The 27,572-nt window shown below is 42.2% G+C and overlaps 1 protein-coding gene across 7 annotated transcripts in view; it reads right to left on the bottom strand.

Moving 5' to 3' along the window:
• The window catches only part of ELMO1 (engulfment and cell motility 1), a 583,742-nt gene that overhangs the window by 457,338 nt on the left and 98,832 nt on the right, over positions 1–27,572 (bottom strand). For 3 of the 7 annotated variants that reach the window (XM_081534196.1, XM_081534197.1, XM_081534198.1), the window contains exon 2: positions 14,770–14,919. In XM_081534196.1, the coding sequence (XP_081390322.1) occupies positions 14,770–14,847 (78 nt within the window). In that variant the 5' untranslated portion in view covers positions 14,848–14,919. Of the gene's footprint in view, positions 1–14,765; positions 14,920–15,201; positions 15,256–27,572 lie in introns of those variants that run through there. The other 4 variants (XM_081534200.1, XM_081534201.1, XM_081534202.1 and 1 more) reach the window with 3 other exon arrangements.

Raw genomic sequence — 27,572 nt, 5'->3', positions numbered from 1 at the left:
AGTTGCCCCGCAACACCTGGGATCTTAGTTCCCTGACCAGGGATCAAACCCGTGTCCCTTGCATTGGCATGCAGATTCTTAACCACTGGACCACCAGGGAAGTCCCCCATCCTTCTTTCTTCAGTGGTAATGGATGTGCTGAGAAATGTGCCAGCAAGTAGTGGAGAAACATGGGCTTCTAAGTCTCAAATATATGTCCCATGAGTGTGACCATGGCTACCTGAGGCTAAACCACAGCCAGGAAGAACAATAAAACAGGCTCTTCTGGAAGGATCTGAAATAGGCAAAGGTATGACTACATCAAGAACTTTTAAAATTGCCCTACCTTTGACATATCATTAACCCAGACTTTGATTGTCTATCATCATTTGGTCAGCCCTTCTGATAATAATGATAATAGCAATAGCTACCATTTACTGAGTGACTACCGTATCCCCCCCTGCAAGATGATGTACTAAGCCTACATTACAAATGAGAAAACTGTATGAGGATCTCAAGATGTTAAGTACCTTGCTCACTTGTCTCACTTCTTTTGTCTCCTCTGTCACTATCCTGTGCTGTCCTAAGTCACTTCTGTCCTAAGTCATGTCTGACTCTGCATCACTATGGACTGTAGCCCACCAGACTCCTCTGTCCATGGGCTTCTCCAGGCAAGCATACTGAAGTGGGTTGCCATTCCCTTCTCCAAGTCACTATCCTAGGCCATGACATAATTATTTCTCACTTGGGTAACTGCAACCAATTACTGTCTAACTAATCTCTCTTATTTAATTTTATTTCTCACAAAACAGTTCTTAAATTTTGACCCTCTAAAACTGCAAATCCACCATGTGCAGTGAAACTTTCTGCTTAGAAACATTCCCTTTTTTCATGACTCTTGAACAGAGTATTGAGTCCATACAGTTCCTCATGACACATCCTCTATCCATCCAGCGGGCCAAATCCAGAGCCCCACATGGAACTTCTTTCAACTCCAAAGAAGGAAGGTATTAGGCAGGATCTCAAATATTACCTCTCCACCATTTCTTCCATTCTTGTTCTTTATTAGTAGGATTGCCAGTTAGACACAGGATGGGACTTCTTAACCTGTCTTTTCAAGATAACTTCACATTTGTATTTTTTGTTCCTTTATCTTTTGGAAGATATTCTGGGCGTATTCCTTATTTCCAGCCTCCAAGTTACTGGTTCTCTCTTTAGCCAAACCCACCAAAGAATAACTCCATGTGGTTTACTGCTTTTTTCCTGTTGTAGAGTTTTTCTTACATTTTATTTATTACTTTTACATTTTTGAGATTTTCAATTGTTTCTTTCTCAAATGTATCTATTCTCAATTTATGTCTACCTATTTTATGTGCATAATTTCCTGTTTGTGAAGATACTATTCTCTCTCTTTTAAAGCTCTTCCTTTGAGGGCCCATGACACACTTATTTTTAAGTCCTCCCTTAAGCGCTATGTTCCTCTACATTTACCAGATGGAATAGAGCCACCTGGGGCAGCAGCAGCCTGTGTGATAAGCAGGGACCAGATGCAAGTTTTCTGAGGTAACTGACTGTATAGAAAAGCTGAGGGAAAGAGAAAAATCTAGGAAGACATGTAGTTGCATCTTCAGCAAACTGGGTATATGTTCATATGTCACTGAGAAAAGAAAATATTAAGGAAAGCAAAACTGCACAGGTTTGGGGGTGGAAGAACAATGAGGACTGATTTTGACTATGTTGAGTTTGAGGTGCAAGGGGCATCTAGATGGTCAAAACAAGTAACAGATAGGCAGTTGTTCATATGGGTCAGGAGGTCAAGAATGATGTGACAGTGGAAATTATGAGCATCTTACGGTGATAAGGCTGATGAATGCAAATAGATCACCACAAACTTGTTCCAGTGTAATGACCCATCTATAATCATTCTGAAAATTGATATAGCTTATCTCAAAGTCATTTGACTATCTTTTGATTATGGACTGCTTTGATGGAAGGATAAAAATAGATCTTCATAAAGTCAATTCATAAGAAAATATATTTAGAATGTGTGGTGGGGACAAGGGGAGGGTTGTTCTTCTCACAGGGCCACTCCTTTCATAACTGTATTTAATTGCATCATGAGATAGAAAAGGTATAAAACATCACCTATTTCCTTTGCTCCTATTCTTATGACTTTCCCACAGTTCAGGCACTGTACTAGACACTGGGAACACATGCGGCCTGTGCAGAGCATCACATAATGAATAAGTGGAACCATGTGGACTGTTACAAATGCATATAACAAGGGCCTTCATCTGATCTGAGAAATCAGATGACTTTTAAGGAGTTTACATTTCATCTGGGATCAAGAGGGAATGGGAGTTAGATGAGAAATCAAGGGATGATAACTTTCAGTTAAAAGAAAAATCACATTTGCAAAGGCTCTGAGAAGTGTGCATTTGTGAAAGAAAAAAAAATTCACTTATAATTAGAACCAAGATAGGAGTTTGGTGGAAGTTGCAGTAACTCTAAGCAAAGCTGGTGGGGTGAACAAAGGCTGGGGATAACAGATTCATCGAAACCATAGCCAGAATGTCTGGATTTTATTCTAAGTGCAGTGGGAAAGCACTGAAGGTTGCTAGGCCTGGGAGAATGCATTAGAGGGGAAGTAACAGTGGTGACCAGGAGGCCAGCCGAGGAGGCAAGTGGAGGCAAGAGAGAGCAGTGAGGATGGAGAAAAGGTAGACAGAATCAAGAGCCACTGAGGAGGTAAATTCCACAGGATTTGCTATTTGAGAGACTTTAGGAGTTGCAGGGGAGGTGGTCCAGCCCCATCGTGGTACCACCGACTCAGAGGACTCATGAGTACATCTGATGGAAATTCTAGAAAAAAACAAACCAGAAAAGCACACATTTTTTTTCCCCTGAGGCTGCTCTCATTCCCAAGAAGTTCTGGGCATCTTGCACAGGTCTACACATCCCTAGAGACAAAGTACAAGCTGCCTTTCTCTAGAACAAAGAACCTTTTTATGAGAACCCAGAGTCCTGCTTAAGCTACGTATTTATATACCCCACCACAAACTGCCAGTTGACCTAACAGGAAAACGAAGTACACAGTGCGACATACACGAAAGGTTCTAGAAATGTGAGATGTCTTAGTCATCAAAATCTTAAGGAAACATGGTTGATAAATGGTTCTCTCCTGAGTTACCCAATCTGCTCTTAGTGACAGCTAAGGAAGGGAAGTAGACAGAGGAGAATATCACCCCTACCTACCTAGAAAGCAAACTGAAATCTGCAGTTCATCTTCAGAGAAAAAGCAGAATGCTAGAGTTCATGCTTGTGCAATTAACCTGGGTTCTCAGCTGAGGGGAAACATATGTTTTCCGTCTTTCTCCTTCAAAGTATGGCAAACTCTAAGATTTTAAGAGATCACACACACTCTCACATACAAAAGGAGAGAGCTAAAACCAGAAAGGGAAGTTCTTCAGTCACTTTATATTAAAGGAAGTTTAAGAAATAGCTGTTACAATACCAAATCCAACAGTTGCAAAAGTCAGACGAGCCATGACTTTTCCTGTCTCAGTATCATTCTACCTGGTTATGACAGCACAAAACCCAGCAGTGTAACAGCACACAGGCTTCATCACACTTTTCTTAAGCGGGACCAAACAAGCTCTTGAAAGTGTCACATTAGTATTCTTTATAAAGTAAGAAAAAGCGAAGAACTATTAGGACCATTTTACTGAAGGAAGCATTAAGGACTCCCTAAACATTACTGTGGGAGCCAGAGGCAGCACCAGCAGAGAGAAATGTATAGGGCTGCACAACAACAATTTCTAAATCTGGGTCCAAGAACATCAGCATCACTACGGAGCTTGAAGAAACAGGAATCCCCAGCTCTTGAACCACATCTACAAATAATCCTCTCTGTGTTCAATGTGTTCAATATGGAGAAGGAAATGGCAATCCACTCCAGTACTCTTGCCTGGAGAATCCCATGGATGGAGGAGCCTGGTCGGCTACAGTCCATGGGGTCGCAAAGAGTTGGGCACAACTGAAGCGACTTAGCAGTGTTCAATATGTGTCATAAACAATTCAGATGCAGAACCAAGCTTGGAGCCACTGATTTAGTCCCTCCTTGATAAGAGGAAATTTGTCCACCACCCAGGGGACATTGGCAACGTCTGAAGACACTGTTGGTTGTCACAGATGGGGGAAGGAATGCCACTGGCATCTAGTGGGTAAAAGCCAGGACACTGCTAAAATCCTAAAATGCAAAGCACAGCCCGCAAAACTAAGAATTCTCCAGTCTAAAATATCAGTAGTGCTGAGATTGAGAAAGTCCAATGTAATACAACCACTCAGGAAAGAAGAGTCCAGGACAGGCACAAGAATTTTCATTTCTGCAGGGCAAGGGTAGAACCTTGCTTTCCAGAAATTCAGTCTCATTTTCTTGATTCTATGGGATCTTTTTTTATTATGATCACTGTGGCAAAATATACATTACATTAAAATTACAATCTTAACTATTTTTAAACATACTGCTCAGCAGTGTTAAATACACTTATATTGTGTATTCTATGTGATTGCAAGGAAGTCAAGAGATACCTGGAATAACAGGCAAATTTGGCCTTGGAGTACAAAATGAAGCAGGGCAAAAGCTAACAGAGTTTTGTTAAGAGAACACACTGGTCATAGCAAACACTCTCTTCCAACAACACAAGAGAAGACTCTATACATGGACATTACCAGATGGTCAACACCAAAATCAGACTGATTACATTCTTTGCAGTCAAAGATGGAGAAGCTCTATACAGTCAGCAAAAACAAGACCGGCAGCAGACTGTGGCTCAGATCATGAACTCCTTATTGCCAAATTCAGACTTAAATTGAAGAAAGTAGGGAAAACCAATAGACCATTCAGGTATGACCTAAATCAAATCCCTACAATTATACAGTGGAAGTGACAAATAGATTCAAGGGATTAGATCTGATAGACAGTCAATCCTGAAGGAAAGCAGTCCTGAATATTCATTGGAAGGACTGATGCTGAAGCTGAAACTCCAATATTTTGGCCACCTGATGTGAAGAACTGACTCACTGGAAAAGACCCTGATGCTGGGAAAGGCTGAAGGTGGGAGGAGAAGGGGATGACAGAGGATGAGATGGTTGGATGGTGTCACCAACCCAATGGACATGAGTTTGAGTAAGCTCCAGGAGTTGGTGATGGACAGGGAAGCCTGGCATGCTGCAGTCCATGGGGTCGAAAAGAGTTGGACATGCTGACCGACTGAACTGAACGTGATTGCATCTGAATTCAAAATCTTTATTTGGAGCTCAATTGTTGTTTTAGTTCACCGGGCTCTCAATATAAATGTCTTGGGAATTACAGGTTTTTAGGCTGAAGAGATAACTTTAATGTACTTAAGGAAAGTTTGTATTATTGGTTCCAGTCTTGCTTAAAACATAAGAAAATGGTTCTATTTCATGTATGACCCTGAAAAAAAAACCATAGTTGGCTCCTAATGATTATTAAGCAGGGCACTGAGTGACCACCTCGCTGAATCCCCACAAAGTCAGGAAGGACCTAAGAATATTGCCAGTTTTATCCTTACAAAGCAGGAGGCTTGTCCCCTGTCACATAGCACTTAGTGGCAACCCAGATTTTGAGTCCAAATAAGCCCATCCAAAGGCTGTGCCTGTAAGCACCAGGCCAGTCTGCCTCTCCCAGTGTCCAACCCCAAAGAAACCCCCATGTTTCAAGGCTCTGTCTCATTTCAGGTGGGCTCCTTCAGTGATAACCCAGATCATTCACCATCTTTTCCCTAGTTTTTAAATAAATTCAGACTTGGCTTTCATCATACAACGTGTCCCTGGAAGTCACATTGCCAGTGGATGGAGGAGGCAAGCTGGCAGTGGTAGAAGTGTCTGTTTAAACGAGGCTGTTGTTACTGGTATGAGCCATTAAATGGAGCCATAAGGGATGGAGAGACCCAAACAGAACTACCGAACATACAAAATAAGACAGACAAGAGAAGGACAAATACTGGTTTGATCCCTGGGTTGGGAAGATCCCCTGGAGGAGGCAAACGATTCCAGTATTCTTGCCTGGAGAATCCCCATGGACAGAGGAGCCTGGGGGGCTAGAGTCCATAGGGTTGCATGAGTCAAACACAACTGAAGTGACTAAGCACACACACAATATCACTCATATGTGGAATCGACAAAAAAAAAAAATTCAATTTCATAGAAACAGAGGGTAGAAAAGAAGTTGCCAGAGGTTGGCGAGTGAGGGAAATATGAAGAGATTGGTCAAAGCATACAAACTTTCAGCTGTAAGATGAACATGGCCTGAGGATTTAATATAAAACATGGTGACTATAGTTGATAATACTGTACTGTATGATTGAAACTGTCTAAGAGAATAGAACTTAATTATTCTCCCGACTTTGCTGGTGGCCCAGTGGCTAAAACTCTGAACTCCCAGTGCAGGGGGCCCAGGGCTTGGTTTCTGTTCAGGGAACTAGACCCCACATGTCGCAATGAAGACTGCAGACCCTGCATTCTGCAACTAAGGCTTGGTGCAGCCAAATAAATAAATAAATATTTTTAGAGAAAAAGAAATTAATTGTTCTCACCATATGTCAATTGTACCTCAATAAAGCTGAAATGAAATTTAAAAAAAGAACTACCGAACAGATTTATGATTTAGCACAAATGGCCCGGATATTTTAGTGTCACCCAAATCTGGATTCAAATCAATAATATTCTACCTGTGTGATCTTAGATAACTCAGAAAAATTATGAAATGAGAAGTGCAAAGCCTGCCTTTCTGGGCTTTAGGAATGGGATGAAGTACTCCATGCAGGGCACTTATGACACTGCTTGGCACATCATATGTGCTAACTGGATGGTATACGTTATTATTAATATTACCACTATTACTAGTACTATGTATAGAATGAGTTAAACTCCTGTGTCAAGCACAAAAACTTGAATGCGCTTTATGCAATGAGTGAGCCATTGAAAGGTCTTGGGTAAATCAAATTTATGCATATTGAATCATATCTTAAATATATTACAGAAATAGGATAGCTTAAATATACTACAGAAATCAGATAGTTGAGGGAAAACCACGAGCAATCATTTTGCGCATGCTTGCCTAAAAACACATGCATATATGTTCCTTTTAGAAAAATAAAATCTGCAACCATGTATGAAGAGGGGTTGCTATTGTAATTTCTTTCTGTTTGAAGAATGGAGAATACCAATGTTTTATTCTTATCTTCACTACTCACGATTCAAGCCAAAAATCATCCCACAGAAAGAGACCAATGTGATCGCCTACAGAATACAAATGTATATAAAACAGACTGACCACCAGAAGCTTATAATCTACTTCAAAAGACATAGGCACATTTTAAAAATGTAAATAACATCAGGCTCAAGTTATGTTAACTGTAAACAAAATCTACAAGCAAAGAAAATGGTATAAGGAATTAAAAGGATGGGACTTCCCTGGCAGTCCAGCAAGCAAGACTCTGTGCTTCCACTGTAGGGGGTGAGAGTTCGATCCCTAGCCAAGGAATTAAGATCCCTCATGCTTCATGGTGTGGCCAAAAAAAGGCGATAGGGATTAGAAGGATGAAGAAACAACTGCGTTACAACAGGATCGAAAAAGACTTGAGCAGAAAGGAGGCTCTGTGTGATGCTAGTTCAGTTCAGTTGCTCAGTCGTGTCCGACTCTCTGCGACCCCATGAATTGCAGCACGCCAGGCCTCTCTGTCCATCACCAACTCCCGGAGTCCACCCAAACCCATGTCCATCGAGTCGGTGATGCCATCCAGCCATTTCATCCTCTGTCGTCCCCTTCTCCTCCCTCCCCCAATCCTACCCAACATTAGGGTCTTTTCCAATGAATCAACCCTTCGCATGAGGTGGCCAAAGTATTGGAGTTTCAGCTTCAACATCATTCCTTCCAATGAACACCCAGGATTGATCTCTTTTAGAATGGATTGATTGGATCTCCTTGCAGTCCAAGGGACTCTCAAGAGTCTTCTCCAACACCACAGTTCAAAAGCATCAATTCTGCGGCGCTCAGCTTTCTTCACCGTCCAACTCTCACATCCATACATGACCACTGGAAAAACCATAACCTTGACTAGACGGACTTTTGTTGGCAAAGTAATGTCTCTGCTTTTAAATATGCTATCTAGGTTGGCCATAACCTTCCTTCCAAGGAGTAAGCGTCTTTTAATTTCATGGCTGCAATCACCATCTGCAGTGATTTTGGAGCCCAAAAAAATAAAGTCTGACACTGTTTCCACTGTTTCCCCATCTATTTCCCATGAAGTGATGGGACCAGATGCCATGATCTTAGTTTTCTGAACGTTGAGCTTTAAGCAAACTTTTTCACTCTCCTCTTTCACCTTCACCAAGAGGCTCTTTAGTTCTTCTTCACTCTCTGCCATAAGGGTGGTGTCATCTGCATATCTGAGGTTATTGATATTTCTCCCGGCAATCTTGATTCCAGCTTGTGTTTCTTCCAGCCCAGCATTTCTCATGATGTACTCTGCATATAAGTTAAATAAGCACGGTGACAATATACAGCCTTGACGGACTCCTTTTCCTATTTGGAACCAGTCTGTTGTTCCATGTCCAGTTCTAACTGTTGCTTCCTGACCGGCATATAGGTTTCTCAAGAGGCAGGTCAGATGGTCTGGTATTCCCATCTCTTTCAGAATTTTCCACAGTTTATTGTGATCCACACAGTCAAAGGCTTTGGCATAGTCAATAAAGCAGAAATAGATGTTTTTCTGGAATTCTCTTGTTTTTTTGATGATCCAGCGGATATTGGCAATTTGATCTCTGGTTCCTCTGCCTTTTCTAAAACCAGCTTGAACATCTGGAAGTTCACGGTTCACGTATTGCTGAAGCCTGGCTTGGAGAATTTTGAGCATTACTTTACTAGCATGTGAGATGAGTGCAATTGTGCGGTAGTTTGAGCATTCTTTGGCATTGCCTTTCTTTGGGATTGGAGTGAAGACTGACCTCTTCCAGTCCTGTGGCCACTGCTGAGTTTTCCAAATTTGCTGGCATATTGAGTGCAGCACTTTCACAGCATCACCTTTGAGGATTTGAAATAGCTCAACTGATGCTAGACAAGCCAAGATTTAGAGAGGAGGCAGTAAGAGAGGGCAGAAGAAACCCAAGCAGCTGGCTGTTAGAAACTATAAGACATGGAGGGGGGGAGTGCAAATATGGGCAGGGACACACTCGTCAAGGGGCAGTCTGTCCAAAGCAAGAGGGCACTTGAGAACTGTCACAGCACGTGCAAATACCCAGGATAATGTAAGAGAAAATCATGGCAGGACATGAAGGCAAGCCAAGGAATCTGACAAGTCTCAGAGTCACCAGGAAGCTCAAGGATCATCCGTGACTTTTTCTTTTAATTGTGGTATACTTTCTTCAAACAAAATCTTTCCCCAAAGCATCCAAAAGTGAGATAAGGTCAACAGCAGCTGTTGTGGCAGAAGTGAGCATGGAGAGCCTGGACGCCCATGGCACACACCCCTCACCCTGGAACCATTCGAGGAGGATCTGCAGAACTAAGGTTGAAAACCACACATCTCTTCCCATCACCCCTTCTGGGCAAATACATAGCAGAGAATATCTGAGGCCCAGATTGGAGTGGTGGCTTTCTGGCTTCAGTGTACTCCTTGTAAAGAAAGGCATGGGAGGCAGAACAGAAACAGGAGGAAGACAGTGCAGCAGACAGAGGAGCTGCTTCCCAGAATATTAGCAGGTGGCCAAGAGGTGGGAGAAAATATTCTGGAGAAGTACTAGGGAGCCGGTGAATATTCCATAGCATGAACTGGTTGTGTGGCCAATTAGCATGTTCCTTTATTACTAGGTGATGCCTCCCTCCCACTTGCCCTTTAACTTTTTGTCTTTCCTAAACATTTACAAAGTCATGCAGTAAAAGGAGAAAGGTGGGAAACCATTCACGATGGAAGGGCACATAAAAAAAGAAAACCTGAGCATATCATTCTCTTATTGGATGAGAACTTGCTTAAATGAGCAGCAATAAAGCCTTTGCATGCATGCTAAGCCATTTCAGTCGTGTCTGACTCTTTGCGACCTTATGGACCATAGCCCACCAGGTTCCTCCATCCGTGGGATTTTCCCAGCAAGAATACTGGAGTGGGTTGCCATGCTCTCCTCCACTGGATCTCCCCAACCCAGGAATCAAATTCACGTCTCCTGTGGCTCCTGCATTGCAGGTGAATTCTTTTACCGCTGAGCCACCAGGGAAACCCAACAATGCCTTTTACTGGGTAATTACTCTGAACTGGGCAGTGTCCTATTCTTTTCATATATTTTCTTTAATCTTCACAATGATCATAAAAGTGGTGAGTTATTATCTTGACTTGATCAGATGAAGATAATGAGGCTCAAAGAGGCTAACTGGGTTCTCACAGAAAGGGGGGCCACTGGGCCCACCCCACAGGTTTAAATGTCCCAGAGCCTGTATTGTATTTGTTAGGACACAATGCATTACGCCTCTTCTCAAAGAGCTGGGGGTTCTACACGCTTGACCAAAAAATATCTGTTCAGAAAACATTAGGTTAATGGTAAGAGTGGACAGGGAGCCTTTTTGGCTCTGTGTATCCAGACAATGATCACCTAAAACCGCAAGTGGTTCCTGAGGTTGAAAGCCAGCAACAGACAGTGAAGACAGGAGCAGAGGCCGCTGCCATGAACAAAGAAGCTAGCTGACAGCTCTTTTGAGAGCCTCATATGATAGAGCAGACTTCACTTGTAAAAAGTTCCTCGGAGCTTTTCCTGTGGAGTAGAAACACAGAACTGTCTCCTCAAAATTTAGAATGAAAATAAATCAATCCACTCCAAGTAGACATCCCCTGCAACCAGGATGGGCCCTGACTGAGCAGACTCGATCCCACTCAGGAATCTCCCTCTCCCAGCTAGTCATTAATTATTCACTTATATAGAAAGGTTGGTCAACAGGCACTAGAAAAAAGGTATTCAGAAATGGAATAATTCAGGCTCAAGGTTGTTTCCTCTCGAGCTCCTGCAGGATGCAATGAGAGTGACTCTGCTCTACATTCATTTAGTGCTCATCACAAACCAGATCAAGGGTCCACCCTGGGTCGGCAGAATCACAATCTCTGCAGTGGGCCTGGGATGTTTGTTTCTTACAAGCTGCCCTGACACACTCAGGGTTGAGGACCATCAGTTTAAGTTGATGGACAAGGACAACACAGTGTGACAAGTGGAGGGATACTGGAGGTTTGAGGGAGAAGATGGAGCAGCCATGCTTGACCCAGCTTCCAGAAATACCTTGTAGTGAAATGGTAGCTAAGAGCAAAGGAGCAAAGGTAAAATGTGATGGGAGAGAAGCAGGTGATGTGACCTTTATTGAACTAGGTAGAAGATTAGGAGAAAATCCTGCTCAAGTCTTCCTTGCTTGTGCAAATACATTTCCAATCCTTGTGCCAACTTCCAACTCAATCAAGAAACAACACCTGATAGCAAGGCTGCCACTCACTCCAACTTCAATCGCTGCAGGGCAAAAATGGACTGGGTCTCTTAACACTTTGTGGAGGTCTCCATATGGCATTAGCAGGAGGCCTACAATTTAGCCTATGGTTTAAAAGTTCAGTCTTCAAAGTACAGGAGGCCTGGGTTTGTGTTCTGGTCTCACTGACCAGGAAATCATCTAACTTCTACGAACCTCAATATTAGCATGTGTAAATTTAGAACCATCACCAAGAACTAGACAAAGCAACTTTATGTACCTCTTGACATAATGCCCTGAAGAGGACCCTCGTCTCTCCTTTCTGTCTGAAAAAAATGCAAAACCTGAATCTAACTGGAAAGAAACATTGGAGAAACCCAAACTGAAGGACATCCCACAAAATAGCTGTCCTATACTCTACAGAACTTTCTTGGTCAGGAAAAGGAACCATTCAAGAACCATGAGGACCAGAGGGACATGACAATAAATGTATTGTCATGATTGATCCTTTCAGGATCCTGAAAGGATGTCAGACTGAGGAAAATACCTATCAAGTGTCTTATTGGAATAACTGATGAAATATGAATATGGGCTTTGGGCTCTGAATTAGATGATAATGTTGAACTAATGTTCAGTTTTCTTGTTTCTATAAAGAGAGTATGGTTATGTAAGAGAATGATTTTGTTCTTAAGGAGGACACATTGATTATTTAGGGGAAAGAGAGATGCCACCTCTAAATCACACTCAAATGGTTCAAAAGGGGATATGTATACAAGAGAGAAAAAATAATGAAGCAAAATATTAATAATTAGTAAGTCTGGATAAAAGATAGACAGGAGTTCTTCGTACTATTCTTGTCATTTCTGTGTGTGAAATTGTACAGAAATAAATTACTCCTCAAAACTATCAGGCCATGAAAAACAAGGGAAAGACTTGGAAATTGTCAAAGACTGGAGAAGACAGAGGAAACAAGATGAATATATTACAGCGCAGTTGGTATTCTTGTATTGGATCTTATAACAGAAGAAGGACATTAGTGGAAATACTGATGAAATCCTAATCAATTTTGTAGTTCAGTTACTAGTAATCTGCATAGTTGAGGCAAATGTACCACAGTTATATTAAGATGCTAACATTAGGATAAACTTAGTGAAGGGTGTACAAAAACTCTCTAACAATCTTTGTATTTTGTCTGTCAATCTAAAATTGTTCCCAAATAAAAAGAATATTTTAGAAAGATTATTGACACACATACAGCAAAGGCCATCCCCAAAGACAGGGACAGGATACTGATTCCACAGGCCCCTAAGAGTATATGTCAGGAATTGCTGTCTTAAAGAAGAGGTTTCCAAACACCCTTGGCCATGGCAGAATCAAAAGGAAATAGTTTACCTGAACCACTGACTTAGAATCGCTGGAGATGGAGCCCCAGAGAACATTTGAACAAGTGCCCCAAGTGGTTCTGATATGGCCTCGGGCTTGGGCACAGGTATCTAGCTCAATATTTCTCAGACTTAACTATACAAGGAATCCCCTGGGAATCTTGTTAAAATTCACATCTGGGTCAGGAGGTCTGGGTAGAGTCTGAGAGTCTGTATATCTACTTAGCTCCTAGGTGATGCTCAAGCAACTGATCCTCAGCCCCACCTGCAGATAAGGCAAAGCAACAAGACAGAATGGGCCTGGGTCCATGACACTGGAGCATCATGCCAGCCACAGGACTGCCCTGTGGACTTGAAAGAAAGAAAGAAAGTGAAGTTGGTCAGTTGTGTCTGACTCTTTGCGACCCTGTGGACTGTAGCCTACCAGGCTCCTCCGCGCATGGGATTTTCCAAGCAAGAGTACTGGAGTGGATTGCCATTTCCTTCTCCAGGGGATCTTCCCAACCCAGGGATCAAACCCAGGTCTCCTACATTGTAGGCAGATGCTTTACCATCTGAGCCACTAAGGAAGTCCTATGTACTTGAGAAGGCAACTTCTCTTTGAAACAATTGTTCTCTTGGATTGTAGACAAACATAATCCTAACAACATTTAGTCTTCACCAAGTAGCCCCAGCCATATCTTGAAGTAATATTCAATGTGTATCCTCTCTCAAACAGCACATGAAAAAGCATAAACAACTGTTATCTGACACAAATGTATATAAAATTACTGGGCACACTTCTCTACTTTTATGGATTGGTTCTAAAGTCAACAAAAATCTGCCTCAAAGAGCACTTACAATGACTATGACATGTTGGTCTGATGACACCTTTTTTACAACAAAATTTACTCTTCCTTACATTCGTGCTCAAACTCAACTAATTCTCATTTGATCTTTATAATTTAATGAATCATTTGGATGCACACAATATCTTACGAATTCTCCAGTGGTCTTCAACCAGATAATAAAATCTGACCAGAAAAAAAGTGTAGAGCAGTCATAAAATAGTATCGAGTACATAAAAAGTGGAGTTGCCATGGTACCCTAATTTTGAAAATGTAGAAAGCCATCCAGAACCCCATACTACATGCTTTATGAAGCCCTTAAGCATATACTAGGTCTCAAACTTTTTTGTTTTTAAGTCATTTACTCTAGAATGACAAAAGTAACCTCCCTGAGATTGCCTGCAATCAATTACATCATAAGACTCAGTACCCAAGCTAAAGGATGCTTCCATAGGTAAAACCATGCTAAAAATCTTTGTGATGTTTTTTCATGCAGTAAAAATTTACTGGCCATTTTTCATATACCCGACAATACACTAGACCCACAGTGCATTTAACTCTAACAATGAAATTACAGCTGGCTAGGACCCAAGACCCACCCCTCTATGCTAATTTCATAATCAAAATAGTAATAGGACAAAGTCACATTGTACTTGTTGGCTGCTTCTGCAAAAACCAGAGAAGAGTGACTCCAAAAATTAAGTTTTGTGTTGTCTATGATAAAACAATCCACTCATAGTCATGAGTCTCTGCAAGGCAGTACTGGGACAGGCACTGCATCAACTGCCCAAGTCCAGTCCCCTTGTCCCTCCCACCTCCTTCACAGCTTCGGACACAAACTCTGTATTGACTCACTCTGAGTAGATATTGGACAAGTATAAAAACCCCATCCATCACCACTACATGTGGTACAGAAATCAAACTATACTGTAACTATTATCACACCAACTTTTCAACACAGCCAGAGAGAGAACAGGAGAAAAAAAGAGCTAAGTCTGGAAAAAATTCAGAATAGAAGGGAAACTAAAATAACCGCCAAATGACAGCCAGTCTTACTAACCTGGTCGATCTCCATGAGCTTGGGGTAGGCACCCGGCCATTCTATGGCCACCTTGACGATGTCCGCGGGCGGTGGCATTGCAAATTCCGGGAACGTCCAAAACCAGTGGAAGTGGGATCCTACAGTGCAGACAGCTGCACGTGTCTACACCTAATGAGGAATGACAAAAAGAGAAAGAGAAGTCGCTCAGTGCAAATACAGGGTGAATTTTGCTTCATCACTTCCTGTTTTCACTGGTGGTTTAGGTACAAGAAACGGTTCTGGGTGCAGAAGACTCAGGGCGCCAACTGCACCATTCAGTGGCGGCTCCCCGGGAGGGAAGGTAGAGTAGGGGAAGATACCAATGCCCTGGGGTCAGAGCCGCCAGGAGATGAGGCGCTGGCGAGGGATAGGCTCCCAAGTCCCCCGTGTGAAGCAAGGTGGAACCCTTACCGCCCAGTTCTGCTCTGAACGGTGCCCAGGATCTGAACGCGCCTTGCTCACTCTGCCCAGAAGCACATGCAAACTCCTCATGCTCAACAGCCTCCGGAAGGACAGATTGCCCAGGAAGTCATGGCCAGGAAGCAGCATTTCTTTAAAGTGTTTTCTGGGTGTCACAAATAGAGCTCTGCACTATAGCAACCAGGATATCATGAGGAAGGAGCCACGCCCCAAGGTTCACACACAGGTACACACACATTCCCTCCTCAAGGCCAGTTCTCAAGATGCAAAGAAAATTAACTGTGGTGGTTAATACAGCATTCAGAACAGACCTTGAATTCTCACTGGAATGAACAGTGTTGCTTACACAAAGGAAGTAAGATTAATCCTCTGCTGCCTCTCTCTCCCAGTCTCCCTCATTTCTTTAAGAATGACTTTTTTTTAACATAATATTTTTGAACAGGTAAAACATTCATGCAATTCAAAATGAGAGAGAGAGAGAGAGAGAGTGTGTGTGTGTGTGTGTGTGTGTGTGTGTGTAAAGACAGTGTGAATCTCCCGCCTCCAGAAAGGATATAACTTCCATCCCCATCCATCCAGCTAGCCACTGTTAAATAGATTCTTATATGACCCTCCAGAATTTCTTCATGTAAGTCAAATGTTAAAACATATATTTCCCATTTTCTTTATATAAAAGGCAGCATTCTAGACCTTGTTTTATTCATCTCACGTGTCTTCTAAAACCTTCTGTATTAGTATAAACATTGTGTCTTGGTTCCTTCTACAGCTGCATAGTCATTCTTTGTATAGAAGTGTCTTATCTGAAGAGCAAGTTCCCTGCCATGAGCCATTGGGTGATCCCTCACATTTGGCTGTTATAAACAAGCCTCTGGTGAAGAATCTTATGCATACATCATTGTGCTCACTTGCAAGTATATCTTTACAGTAGATTCACAGAAATAAAATTGTTGGGTCAAAGGGTATACACTGTTTTGGATTCTGATACCATCTCCAAATATCCCCCCCTAGTGAGAGTTGTACCAACCTACCCTCCCTTTAGCAATGGATGAGTCTGCCTATTTACGCAGACTCACCAATAGATTGAACTTTTGCACACCTCCATGCACTGAAAAAATATATTTCAATGTACTTCCGATGTCTATTTCTCTTATTGTGAGGGAAGTTGAACATAAAGATGTGAAGTCCCATGTCTACTTTACTGTGAACTGAAGTAATACTTTGCCCTTTTTCTACTGGGTTCTTGGTCATTTTTTCAGAAATTGATCTCTGTATAAAGCTTCTAATCAAACATATGCAATTGATTCTTTATCAAACCAGAGTGGGTCTTGTCAATTACTAACCCCTGTCTTAGTGGCATTTGGACATGACCTAGATGATAGAGATAACAGAGCTAAAAGTGACAGCCTAATGTGAGTTAATAATAACAACACAAGCAGTGATATAACTAACTAACTTCACTGGAGCTGACAAGTAAAGGAAATGAACCAAACCAAAACCTGCCCCTCTGGCCAAGGATGATGAAGCCAGCCTGGTGTGAAGATAATCAGTGCTAACCAGCAGGAGCAAATCTCCAAAACAGTGGTTCAGTGGCTCATTCAACAAATAATTATTGAGCCCAATTCTGTGCCAGCTGTTTTCTCAGTGCTGGGGATACAGCAGCAAATCTGCACCTTAGGTGGCATCAAGGGACATGGAGAGAAATAAATCAGGGAAGGAGAATCTGAAGTCTGTGAGTATATCTGTGTGGGAGGGGCAGGATGCAGTCTTAAATAGGGAAACCAGGGAAAGCTTCAGTGAGAGGCAGAATGTGAGCAAAGGCCTATGAGAAGTGAGGAGGTGAGTCATGCGAACACCTGGGGAAATCATGTCACAGGCCAAGAGAGTGTGTTGACTGAAATAAAAATGCACAATCTAAAGGTGAGTGTTATGTTTTATTCAGTGGATGTTCTTAGGACTTTAAGTCCAGGAGGCAGCATCTCAAATCACCCTGAGTAAACTGCTCCCAAGAGGAAGCAGTGAGCCAGGATATATAGGAGTTTTTGCAACCACACCAGGAAGTCGAAACAAAAGATTACTGTTAATAAAAGAATACTAGATATCTCAAGTTAAGGAAGTTAGTGCTTCTCTGTGTATGGTAAGATGCACGAGTATGGGTTCACTGAAATCATTCTTTGATGTGCACCTCAGCTGTCTGGGGCCAGTAGCGCTTTCTCATAGAGGAGGGGATTGGCTGCAGTCTGCTGACTGCTAGATGGCAGACATTCTTTGTTTCCTTCCTGAGTTCCCTCAGGACTCACAGTTGGGCCAACTGTAATGTGGTGGCTAGATCCTTTCTTTACCAATATGGCAGGCAATATTTTATTTCTCAACTAGCAAGTGCAAAGGCCCTGAGGGAGGAGCATACCTTACATGTTCCTGAAACAGGTGAGGGGCCAAAGTCAAGTAAGTAAGAGTAAGAATAATAAGAGAATGAGTTCCAACAGTTTGGGGTCATAATGTGGTAGGCTCACTCACTATGCTCTTGACCCTCCTAGACATTCCTACCCTAACTCTTGGTCATAACTTCTAAAGAAGAAAGCTCATATCCATGCATATCTATCTATTCTGAATATAAATTAGTACAACTTTCCAGAGGTATCTTTGGCAAATTGTACTCAAAGCCTTAAAATTTTATATTCCCTTTGAGTAATTTTACTTTTCTAGGATGTTTCCTTAACAAATAACTATTAACTCAACCATAACAATGTCAATTGCTGTTTTGGTTGTAATTCCCAAAACTTGAAAACAATTGAATATTCAACAACAGAGACTGTTACATAATTATGGGTCTCATAAGTGCAAATACAAGCAGGCAGTCTGCACTGGGACAGATTTCTTCATAATCTGTACACTCTTTTAATTCATTTGAGAATTCCAAGAATAGTGTATTTTATCTGTACCACGTCACTTCAATTCAGGATCCAGATTGAATTACATATCCTAGAATAAGAGTTAAGGAAACAAGTTCTAATGTGAAAACAGACTCAGTGCAAATATCAGGTAACGCTATTCAAACCAAAGAACACATAATTGTGGTGGTGAAGAGAATAGATAATAGACAGTAGAAATAAAAATGCATTTTGAGCAATTTCCTCCCAACTCTACACAAAATAGTCTAGAGTTACATTGAAAGAGGTCATCTAGCCTTCCAGGAATCAAAGGCCAAGCGTGCTTTTTTTCCCCTTTAAAAGATATTTATTTCTCAAAGACTGTTCAGACAAAACCTGTTGAACAGGTGAGAATAGAATAACACAGTTCTCCTTGTACCTCCGTAGAGAATAACATAAGAGTGGTGTACAAAGCAGCCATTGAGAGCAAAGAGGCTGGGAGCACCCCTTGGGAACTCACCTAACCAGCCCAATTAGTCCTCATCACCTTTCCCCACATTAACAAGCAGCAGAGATGGGGTACACCCATGGGTAGAGTCAGGTACACAACTGCAGAATGAATAATCCCATCCACATCATTATCCTCAGAAGTCCACATTTTATCCTCTTGAATTTATATTTCCACGAAGAAACAGTTAGCTTCTATATATAGTCATGTTGCTACTGATGAAATTCAGAAGAGAAAGTTTCTAGCCCAGGTTTTCTCATCCTTGTGAGATGTTTAGCAGCATCCTTGGCCTCTACCCACTAGAGGTCAATAACCCTCTTCAGCTGTGACAGAAATGTCAGAAATGTGTCCAGACATTGCCAAATGTCCTCTGAGGGGCAAAATCATCCCCCAGATCAGGTGTGAGCTGCCAAGTTCCCAGGACTTCCCTGGTGGCTCAGATGGTAAAGAATCTGCCTGCAATTCAGAAGACCCAGGTTCAATTCCTGGGTCAGAAAGATTCCCTGGAGAAGGGAATGTCTACCTAGTATTCCTGATGCAAAGAGACAACTCACTAGAAAAGACCCTGATTCTGGGAAAGATTGAAAGCAGGAGGAGAAGGGGACGACAGAGGATGAAATTGTTGGATGGCATCACGGACTCAATAGACATGAGTTTGAACAATCCCCGGGAGATGGTGAAGGACAGGGAAGACTGGTGTGCTGCAGTCCATGGGTCGCTCAGTCCATGCTCATGACTGAGCATCTGAAGGACAACAAATTCTTGCCTGGGAAATCCCATGGACAGAGGAGCCTGGTGGACTACAGTCGATGGAATCACAAAGAGTTGGACACGACTGAGTGACCAACACATGCCAAGTTCTCTGGGCAGATACTAATGATCAGGGCAACCCACCACTGAAGCGACACAAGACAGGCTCACCAAGAAACATGAACATTCAGACCCAGTGCCTGGTCAGGCATAACTGAGATGCAAAAGTATTTCTAAATTTCAGTCAACAAATGGATCTTTGCAGCTTCAGACACAGTGTTCATAGCTTTTGAGTCTTCTAAACAACCTCCCCCAACCACAGCTTGGAGCACTGTAAGGCAAGGTACACATCCTGATCACAGTTACATACCATGGCCCACAGGCATCTCATGCATGGTGTTGACTGAATGCATCCTTTCTACAACTGACATCTCATCAGAGCTACTGGCAGTAAAACTGAGTCTAGTCAAAATTGCCCAGTAAATATAAGCTGCATGAATTTATGTAATAAACTTCTTGATATAATAATTCTTTTGCAAACTAAAATTTCAGAACCAATAAAGGGCAGTGTAGGCGAGATCTTCTTTAACCACTCTGCCTTGTGGTCCTCCCTACCTAGGGAATGAGTAGAGAATTCTACAAGGTTCTGGCTTGGTTGTTGATTAATTTATTCCAATACTAAGATTCTACAACCTTAATATGCATGTCAAAGGACTTGTTTACAGTTAAGTAAATTAAATGAATAAAAAAGGAGTCACTTCTTACTTAGAAGTGAGTTACCAAAATCCTCATGTCAGATGTAACTTCATAACCCCTGAGCAAGTTGAAATTGTCTTTATTATTCTGCTGAATGTCTCCTCCTTATCTGTGGGTCATGTCTATGATACAATGCAGAGAAATCGCTCTTGATTCCTATCTAGAAACCTATCACTGCGCATTGTCCTAAGCCCAAAGTGCTACCTGTCTGTGTTTGAAACTCATTCCACTGAAGTCTCCTAAAGATGTGTCACATCTCTACATGTTTTTCCAGGCAGCTTGATTAGATCTTGAAGTTCATAAAGGTCCCAAATATCTGACCCATTTTTTTTCCCTGAATTTTCCATAAGAGTTTTAGCTTTGGGTCTCTGAATGGCTTTGAGCTCTCTTATCTTATTTCTAGTCTTCCTGTTACACCAGCAAACCCTATTAAGAGAATAGAAAATCAAGTCTATAAGGATGTTCTATAGGAGTTGTGTAGTGGGAAAGTTAACATGATTGCCCTGGTGAACCGTGTGCCCCCACAACTGTACTGAAAGAGCCTGACAGACGGACCAGTAGAAGTCAAAAGTCAGATCGATGGGAAAGAGATAGCAAACAGCTGGAGAAACAATTTGCTTCAACTCCTCTGTCTCTTCCTTTCCTCCATAGGCAAGCTGTACCCTGCTCCACTTGCCATCATTTATCTACTTGTGACAGATAATAGGTTTATAATGGGTATGGGAAGAGTGGGGAGGGAGAACTAGTTCCAGATTTTAAATGTTCAGTGGTCTCAGATAGAAAAAGAGATAGACAACATTTTCCTGTGGTATCCAAGTTATGTAAAAAGGGAAAGGACTCTAAAAGTGGCTCTGGGAGTAGCCTTTCATTGTAGAGAAGGGGAAAAAAAATCCCCTTTCTCAATCCTCTTAGGTTCTTCAGCTGGGGACTGCAAATTAAACTAACAAAACAAAAATTAAAAGAAGAAAAAGAAAGCTTATTTATTTATTCATACAATGCCTTCACATGCCAAAGAACTCAGAGATGAGTAACTCAAAGAGACAGTTAAAATTTGGAGCTCATAACCATCTTAGCAAGGGGTGATTAAGCGAGGAGAAAAGGCTAGACAAAGGAAGAGGGGTTCAGGACTTCGTGGATGCGGGTGGAAATGTACGTTGTAGAAAGGTAACTTGGAAATGTATACTAAGAAAGGGTTGTTTACTAAGGTTTGTTATGCAGTCATGTAGATGAGCCATGATCTCCAGGGACCCTGGGAACAGGGGGAGTAGACTTGCATTTCCCACACTGTAGGGTCCAGATGGAGTGACACATGGTAGGGGTGCCATTTCAGATTCCCCATCTCCATTAGAAAACTGTTGGCCATTGTGAGAAGAGCAGAGGGTCTAAGGAGGAAGATTTATGACTTCATAAATGGGGGAAAACCCTGTGCAAGACATAAGCATTGAGAAGGAAGTGAAGAAAAGAGAGAATTAAATCAAATGCAAAACCCAACATCCCATTTTATGGATATGCAGTGCTCAAAAACCTCATATGGTATCTCACTAATAACTTGGCCCATTTACTTGCCAGGTGGGGGAAATGTGCTATTAGATACCCTTGGATTACAATAGGTTGCAAACTTGTGGAGAAAAATGCTTTCACAGAGGCTTGAATTGTCATCATGGAGGCTATGGGACAGTTGGCAGAAAGGGGCAGGGATGAGCTGAGACCCAGCACTGGAGTGGGCATCTGAAATACATACTTTCTCACTTATTCTTTACCCCAGCCCCAAGTTACAGTTGGCACTATCTGCAATAAATGAATGAAGATACAAAGTCTCAGCAATTTGAACTACTTCCTCCAAATATTTACATACTCTCCAGAGGATGATACCTCTCCTCTCTGTCATAATACCTATTGTGGGCTATTGCATTTATTTCCTCCTCTAGATTCACACGTTGAAGTCACAACTCCTAGTACCTAAGAATGTGACTAGTTGGAGATGGGGCCATTAAGGAGGTAGTTAAATTAAAATGAGGTCATTAGGGCAGCCCTATTTCATCTGATTGGTATCCTTATAAGGAGAAGAAATTTGGACCCACGTACAAAGGAATGACAATTTGAGGCCATAGAGAGAAGAAAGCCATCTTCTTGTCTCTTGGCTTGATCATTTGAGGACAAGCCAAGAAGAGAGGGCTCACTTCACCAACCCTGCTAACACCTTGATCTCAGACTTCCGGCCCCCAGAACTGTGAGCCAACAAATCTGTGTTGTGTAAGCCACTCAGTCTGCAGTACTTGGTCATGGCAATCCTACCAAATGCCCAACACCAAAAACAGAAAACACAGGGAAGGGGCTGATGGTTTTTTGAAAGATGCTTAAAATTTTCTGCATTCCACAACACATGATAAAAATTTAAACACAAATTACAATCAGAGCGTGGAGTCTTAGCCACTGTACCAATAGGAAAGTCTCAATTCAGGGAGCCCAGGTTCTATCCCTGGTCAGGGAATTAGATCTCACATGCCGCAACTAAAAGTTCCCATGCCACAACTGAAAAACACCACATGCTGCAACTAACACCCGGCAGAGCCAAATAATTAATTAAATATTTTAAAAACTACAATCTGAGAAAGTATTTGCAATAACTATGACTCAACCTGAGAAAGAAATCCCATGGACAGAGGAGCCTGGCAGGCTACAGTCCATGGGGTTGCAAAGAGTCAGACACAACTGAGTGACTAATTCTACTACTATATTGTTACCATCAAGAAAAATGTAAAAGCAAAAGCCCTTTAAAAAACAAAAATTACTTTATTTTTAATCCATAAAATTTAGTGTAATAAATCTAGCCATTATAATTTTTGTTCTGATGAAACCACTAAAGCAACATTTCTTTAGTGGTTTACCCACTGATCTATTGACATTTTGGACCACATTCATCCTGAGAGACTGGATGTTCAGTGACATCTCTGACTCCACCCACTAGAGCCAGGAGCACTGCCTCAGCTGTGACCATTAAAATGTCTCCAGACATTTGTCCAGTATCCCCTGGGGGACAAAATCACCCGTAGTTGAGAACTAGGTCACTCAGGTTACTAAATCTAATCTTGCTTTTTTTTTAAAAAAAAAAAACAACTTTATTTTATAGAGACAAACTTTACAAAGTGGATATTAATAGTCATACATATGATATTGTAACTGCAAAAAAAAAGGGAGATTAGATATAGAGTAAACATCAATTGAAGAAAACCAACAGGAAAGGGAAGTTGACACAAAAACATGAATATCTTGATAGCACTTGAGGGAAATTCTGTAACATTTTACTCCAGCATATTTCCTTCACACACATCTCTAGTGAGCGCTTGTCACTTGTCAAATAAAAAGATGCATAACATGAGAGTTGCCAGTTAAGTTTTATTTGGGACAAAATAAGGACAGCGGCTCTGACAGACTGCTCCAAAGATGCAGGGGAAGAAGGTCAATATATAAGATTTTGGTGGAGGGGGGTATTCATGCAATCAAGCGCTTACTTTACAAGAGATTTTCTGTGAGTCACGAGGAGAGGATGTCACCATGAAGGGATTTAGTGCTTTTCTAGACATGAAGAGATGCAAAGACTGGGATTGTGAAATCAGGTCCTGAAAATACCTAGGTATCTGAAGACCTGTTCCACCAGATTCCCTGCCGGAGAGTGCCTCACTCCACCCTGAACTCCCTCAGAGGGTGTTGAAGGTCAACAGGAACAGCAGCAGCACACGGCTCCATCTCCACAGAAGCAAATGGCAAATGCCCTTGTTGTTGTTGTTGTCCAGTGGTTGGCAAATGCTCTAGGCAAGTGCCAATTTGTAGTTGACAGGCAAGTGCCAATTTGTAGTTGACAGGCAAATGCCAATTTGTAGTTGACACACTCCAGTTTTTCTGTATAGTGGTCTAGCGAGCTTTTCCATCTCTTTGCTTCAGATATTAGGTCCTGTCCCACCAGCTATTAAGCAAGAGTAGGCATGTGGCCAGGCCTGGCCAATGACAGCCCCCAAGCCCTTGGGAACAGTGGTTGGTCCATGGGACAGACAAGGTTCAAGCAAATCGATTTCTGGGGATTGATTTGTGAGGCCTAGAAGGAGAGGGTACTCTCTTTCTGCAGGGCTTGTTGAGTGAAGCTGTCAGTAGACATATCCCATCCAGGTGGGGAAGGGCTGTCTATTACAGAAAGGAATGAGGCAAAGAGAAGCAAAGACAATCAGAGAGGAGAGACGAGGGAGAATAAGAGGCCAGGAGTCCTGACCATGTAGAGTTTCTGTCTTCTCCACTTTTCCTTCCACTTTCTGATCTATCTTAATATTCTTCCTAGATTTTTGAACTCTTAAATTCACCATTATGCTAAGTGAGTTTGAGTTAGGGTTCTATCACTTGTAGCTGAAAAATTCCTGACTAAAAAAATCAACTCTATCATAACTGTTTACTGCCCTGAAGTAGAATCTTGTCATTCTCTTAGAGATGACTGGTACATAAAACACACACTGAAGTTACACAGCCTAACCCTGAAGCCAAGTGGGAGTGATACTTTGCTCTCCAATTCTGGAGCTGTGATACCTCCACATCTGTATTTCTGATGGAGCCCTCTCTGCCTAGGACTTGCCTTGGCTCTCCTGGACTGCTAACAGAAGTCATTAATGCATATATGTGCAAATAAAAAAAATGGTACAGATGAACCTATTTGCAGGGCAGGACTAGAGTCACAGATGTAGAGAACAGACGTGTGGACATGGGCAGTGGGGGGAAGGGGAAGGGAAGAGAGTACCACTGGCATACATACACTTCCATGAATAAAATAGATAGCTAGTGGGAAGCTGCTATATAACTGAGCTCAGCTCAGTTCGTGATGACTTAGAGGGGTGGAGTAGGGGGTGGGGACAGGAGGGAGACCCAAGAAGGAGGGGATATACGTATACATATAGCTGATTCACTTCATTGCACAGCAGAGACTAACACAACATTGTAAAGCAATTATATTCCAATAAAAAAACAGTCATGCCTGCATTTTAGGAACTAGTCTTAGGCAAGGATTTCCCACACATCACTACTTCTTTGAGCTATTAATAAACATAAAGCAAAAAAAAAAAGAGAGTCAAAGCTCTTGTAAATAACTGAATGGATAATAGCTGCTAGTAATAACTAGTTCATGGACTTTACGTACCAACGTTATGGAATAGGTACCACTTACTAAACCATTTTACAGACGAGGAAACTGAGATGCAGAGACATTAAGTTGCTCAAAGTCCCATATCCCCCTGTGGAGCCCAGCCAGAACGCAATCCACATCTGTCCAATTCCATAGCCCATGGTTTTAATTGCTATCCCATATGTTGAAAAGGGCACATTTACTACAGGTCTTTAATATAATGCGTGTGTACTGTGAAATCTTCATATGCAACACACAATATTTCCCAAATGTACCTATCCAGAAAACTCTCGTTTTTTCATGGAGCATCTAGTGACACTGGTTTCTCATGGGACACACTTTGAGAAGAGATGCTTTGAGACCATTTGCTTCCTTCACCTCTCGGGAAAACATGAACTGTTGAAAAGTCTTGGCCAGAAATACACTGGAAAGTGACAGAGAAAACTCTTTCCTTTAGTCCCATATTGAATTATCATCACCTGCGTCTATGGGATTGTCTCCAGGAAAGAAGCTCTGTTCTTTGAGTAACTTTTTCCAGTTCACATAGCAATTCAACTAACCACAGCTTCTACTGTGCAGGCCATCAGAAGATAAATAAAAAGAAACAGAAGACTTGTATTTGTGATAGCTAGATTCTGAGCATCTCACTTCTCACTTTAAATCTCTGGCAGGTGATTCCATGCACATAAACCTTTCTGGTGCCCACCTGCCTCTGAGCACCACACCACCAGGGCAGCCTTCCCCATCAACTGTATCCCTGCTCCCCCTCAGACACAGGCAATAACACAGGTTTTCCCATAAGATCATCAATGATTCTTTTGCAGTGGCTGGTGGTAGCACTACTTAAAGAAGACAAGTCCCAGATTGGCCAGGTCAGGATCACTCTCCAAGTGTATCAAGATCTACTGAGGGGAGAGGGACAGTCCTGAGAAAAAGGTTGGCTATTTCTCCTATCAAACTGCTGGCCATTTCCTGAGTTGGCCAAATTTTTGCGGTTCCTGCTTCTGTTCATAGTGTTCTCTCTGCATTCCAGAATGTCTCTTTCTCTCCCCCTGGGTTGGCTTCAAAAATTCCCACCTAGCCTTCAAAGCCAATTTCATGCACCCGCTTCTCTGAGAGATTTCTCTGACTCCATAGGCTCCAAGGCAAGAAGGAACGGCCCTCACATCTGTCTTCTTAGGTGCTTACAATGCACTGGCCAGAGCACCTTTCCACCTTTCCTTACGCTGTTGGTTAATGAGTTCCCCGAGGGCAGGGATCATCTTACTCATCTCTGGACCTCTGTTCCTGACCAGATGGCACGGCAAACAGCAGCTCAGTAAATATTTTTCAGACAAGTGAATAAATAAACGAATGAATCACTCTTTCCTTAAAAGCAAGTTCAGAGTTTTTTGTTTTTGTTTTTGATGTGAGGGATTACTCAAGCCAAGGATGAATTTTTAAAAATCCAGAATCCTTTGCATAGAAAACCTTTAGGGTTTTCTTCAAGTGGCAACTGTTCATTTGTCTCATGGGACAGAAACAGAAATGGAGGTGCTCCGAGGTGAGAGCAGGGTTGATTCCGAATTCATTTTCTTCCCAGAGAAATTCTGTCAGAATACAAGATGAGAAGATTAGAGCCACTGATGCTCATCCCTTCAAATCTGAGCTCTCTCTCACACTGTAGGGAATCAGCATCTCAAATGGAAAGTTCATTATTTTCAAACTAATGTACACACTTCCTCCCTTGTTCTGGTTTTTGGATATTTGCTTTTCAAATTCCTTTTCAGCTGTTGCAGTGCCAGTGTCTGCTCCCCACAACTCCCCAGCATCTCCCCCAGCTCCCCTCCTCCTCAGGCAATTCCTACCACTCTGTGAGGTGTGCCGGCATTCCCCGGTGGGGCAGACAAAGCTCAGGCACAGTTTCCTATCTCAGAGCCCAGACTTGAGGCCACAGGAAACGCTGGAGCGTTTCCACCATCCTGTGAGCTAAACACTCAAAGTTTCCAAACCTGCTGATCAAAAAACAATACGCAAAACTTCTCTTTCCCTCCCTTTCCAGCAACAGCAGAGCCCTAAAGGCCACCCTAGGAAATTCAATTGTATCAGATTAGCAGGAGGGCCTTCTGCAGAAGGTGGGTGTCAGGCTGCACCTCCACAGGCTTCCACCTGACAACTCAGCACAGAATTAATCATCCTAAAAGGCGGTGCCTGATGCAATGCCGAGCACCCCCCAAACAGGATGGCCATAGCCTCTGCCTTCTTCTCTCTCCTCTGGCCCTTTAGGTTTCCTTCTTCAGATGAGCACAGACATGTGAATGAGCGTGCTCAGACATCCACC

This window comes from Giraffa tippelskirchi, chromosome 10, assembly GCF_054371585.1.
Source record: "Giraffa tippelskirchi isolate mGirTip1 chromosome 10, T2T-mGirTip1v1.2.pri, whole genome shotgun sequence".
NCBI classification, from domain to species: domain Eukaryota; kingdom Metazoa; phylum Chordata; class Mammalia; order Artiodactyla; family Giraffidae; genus Giraffa; species Giraffa tippelskirchi.
The sequence above is the reverse complement of the archived record's forward strand: the minus strand, read 5'-3'. Positions and strand labels throughout refer to the sequence as shown.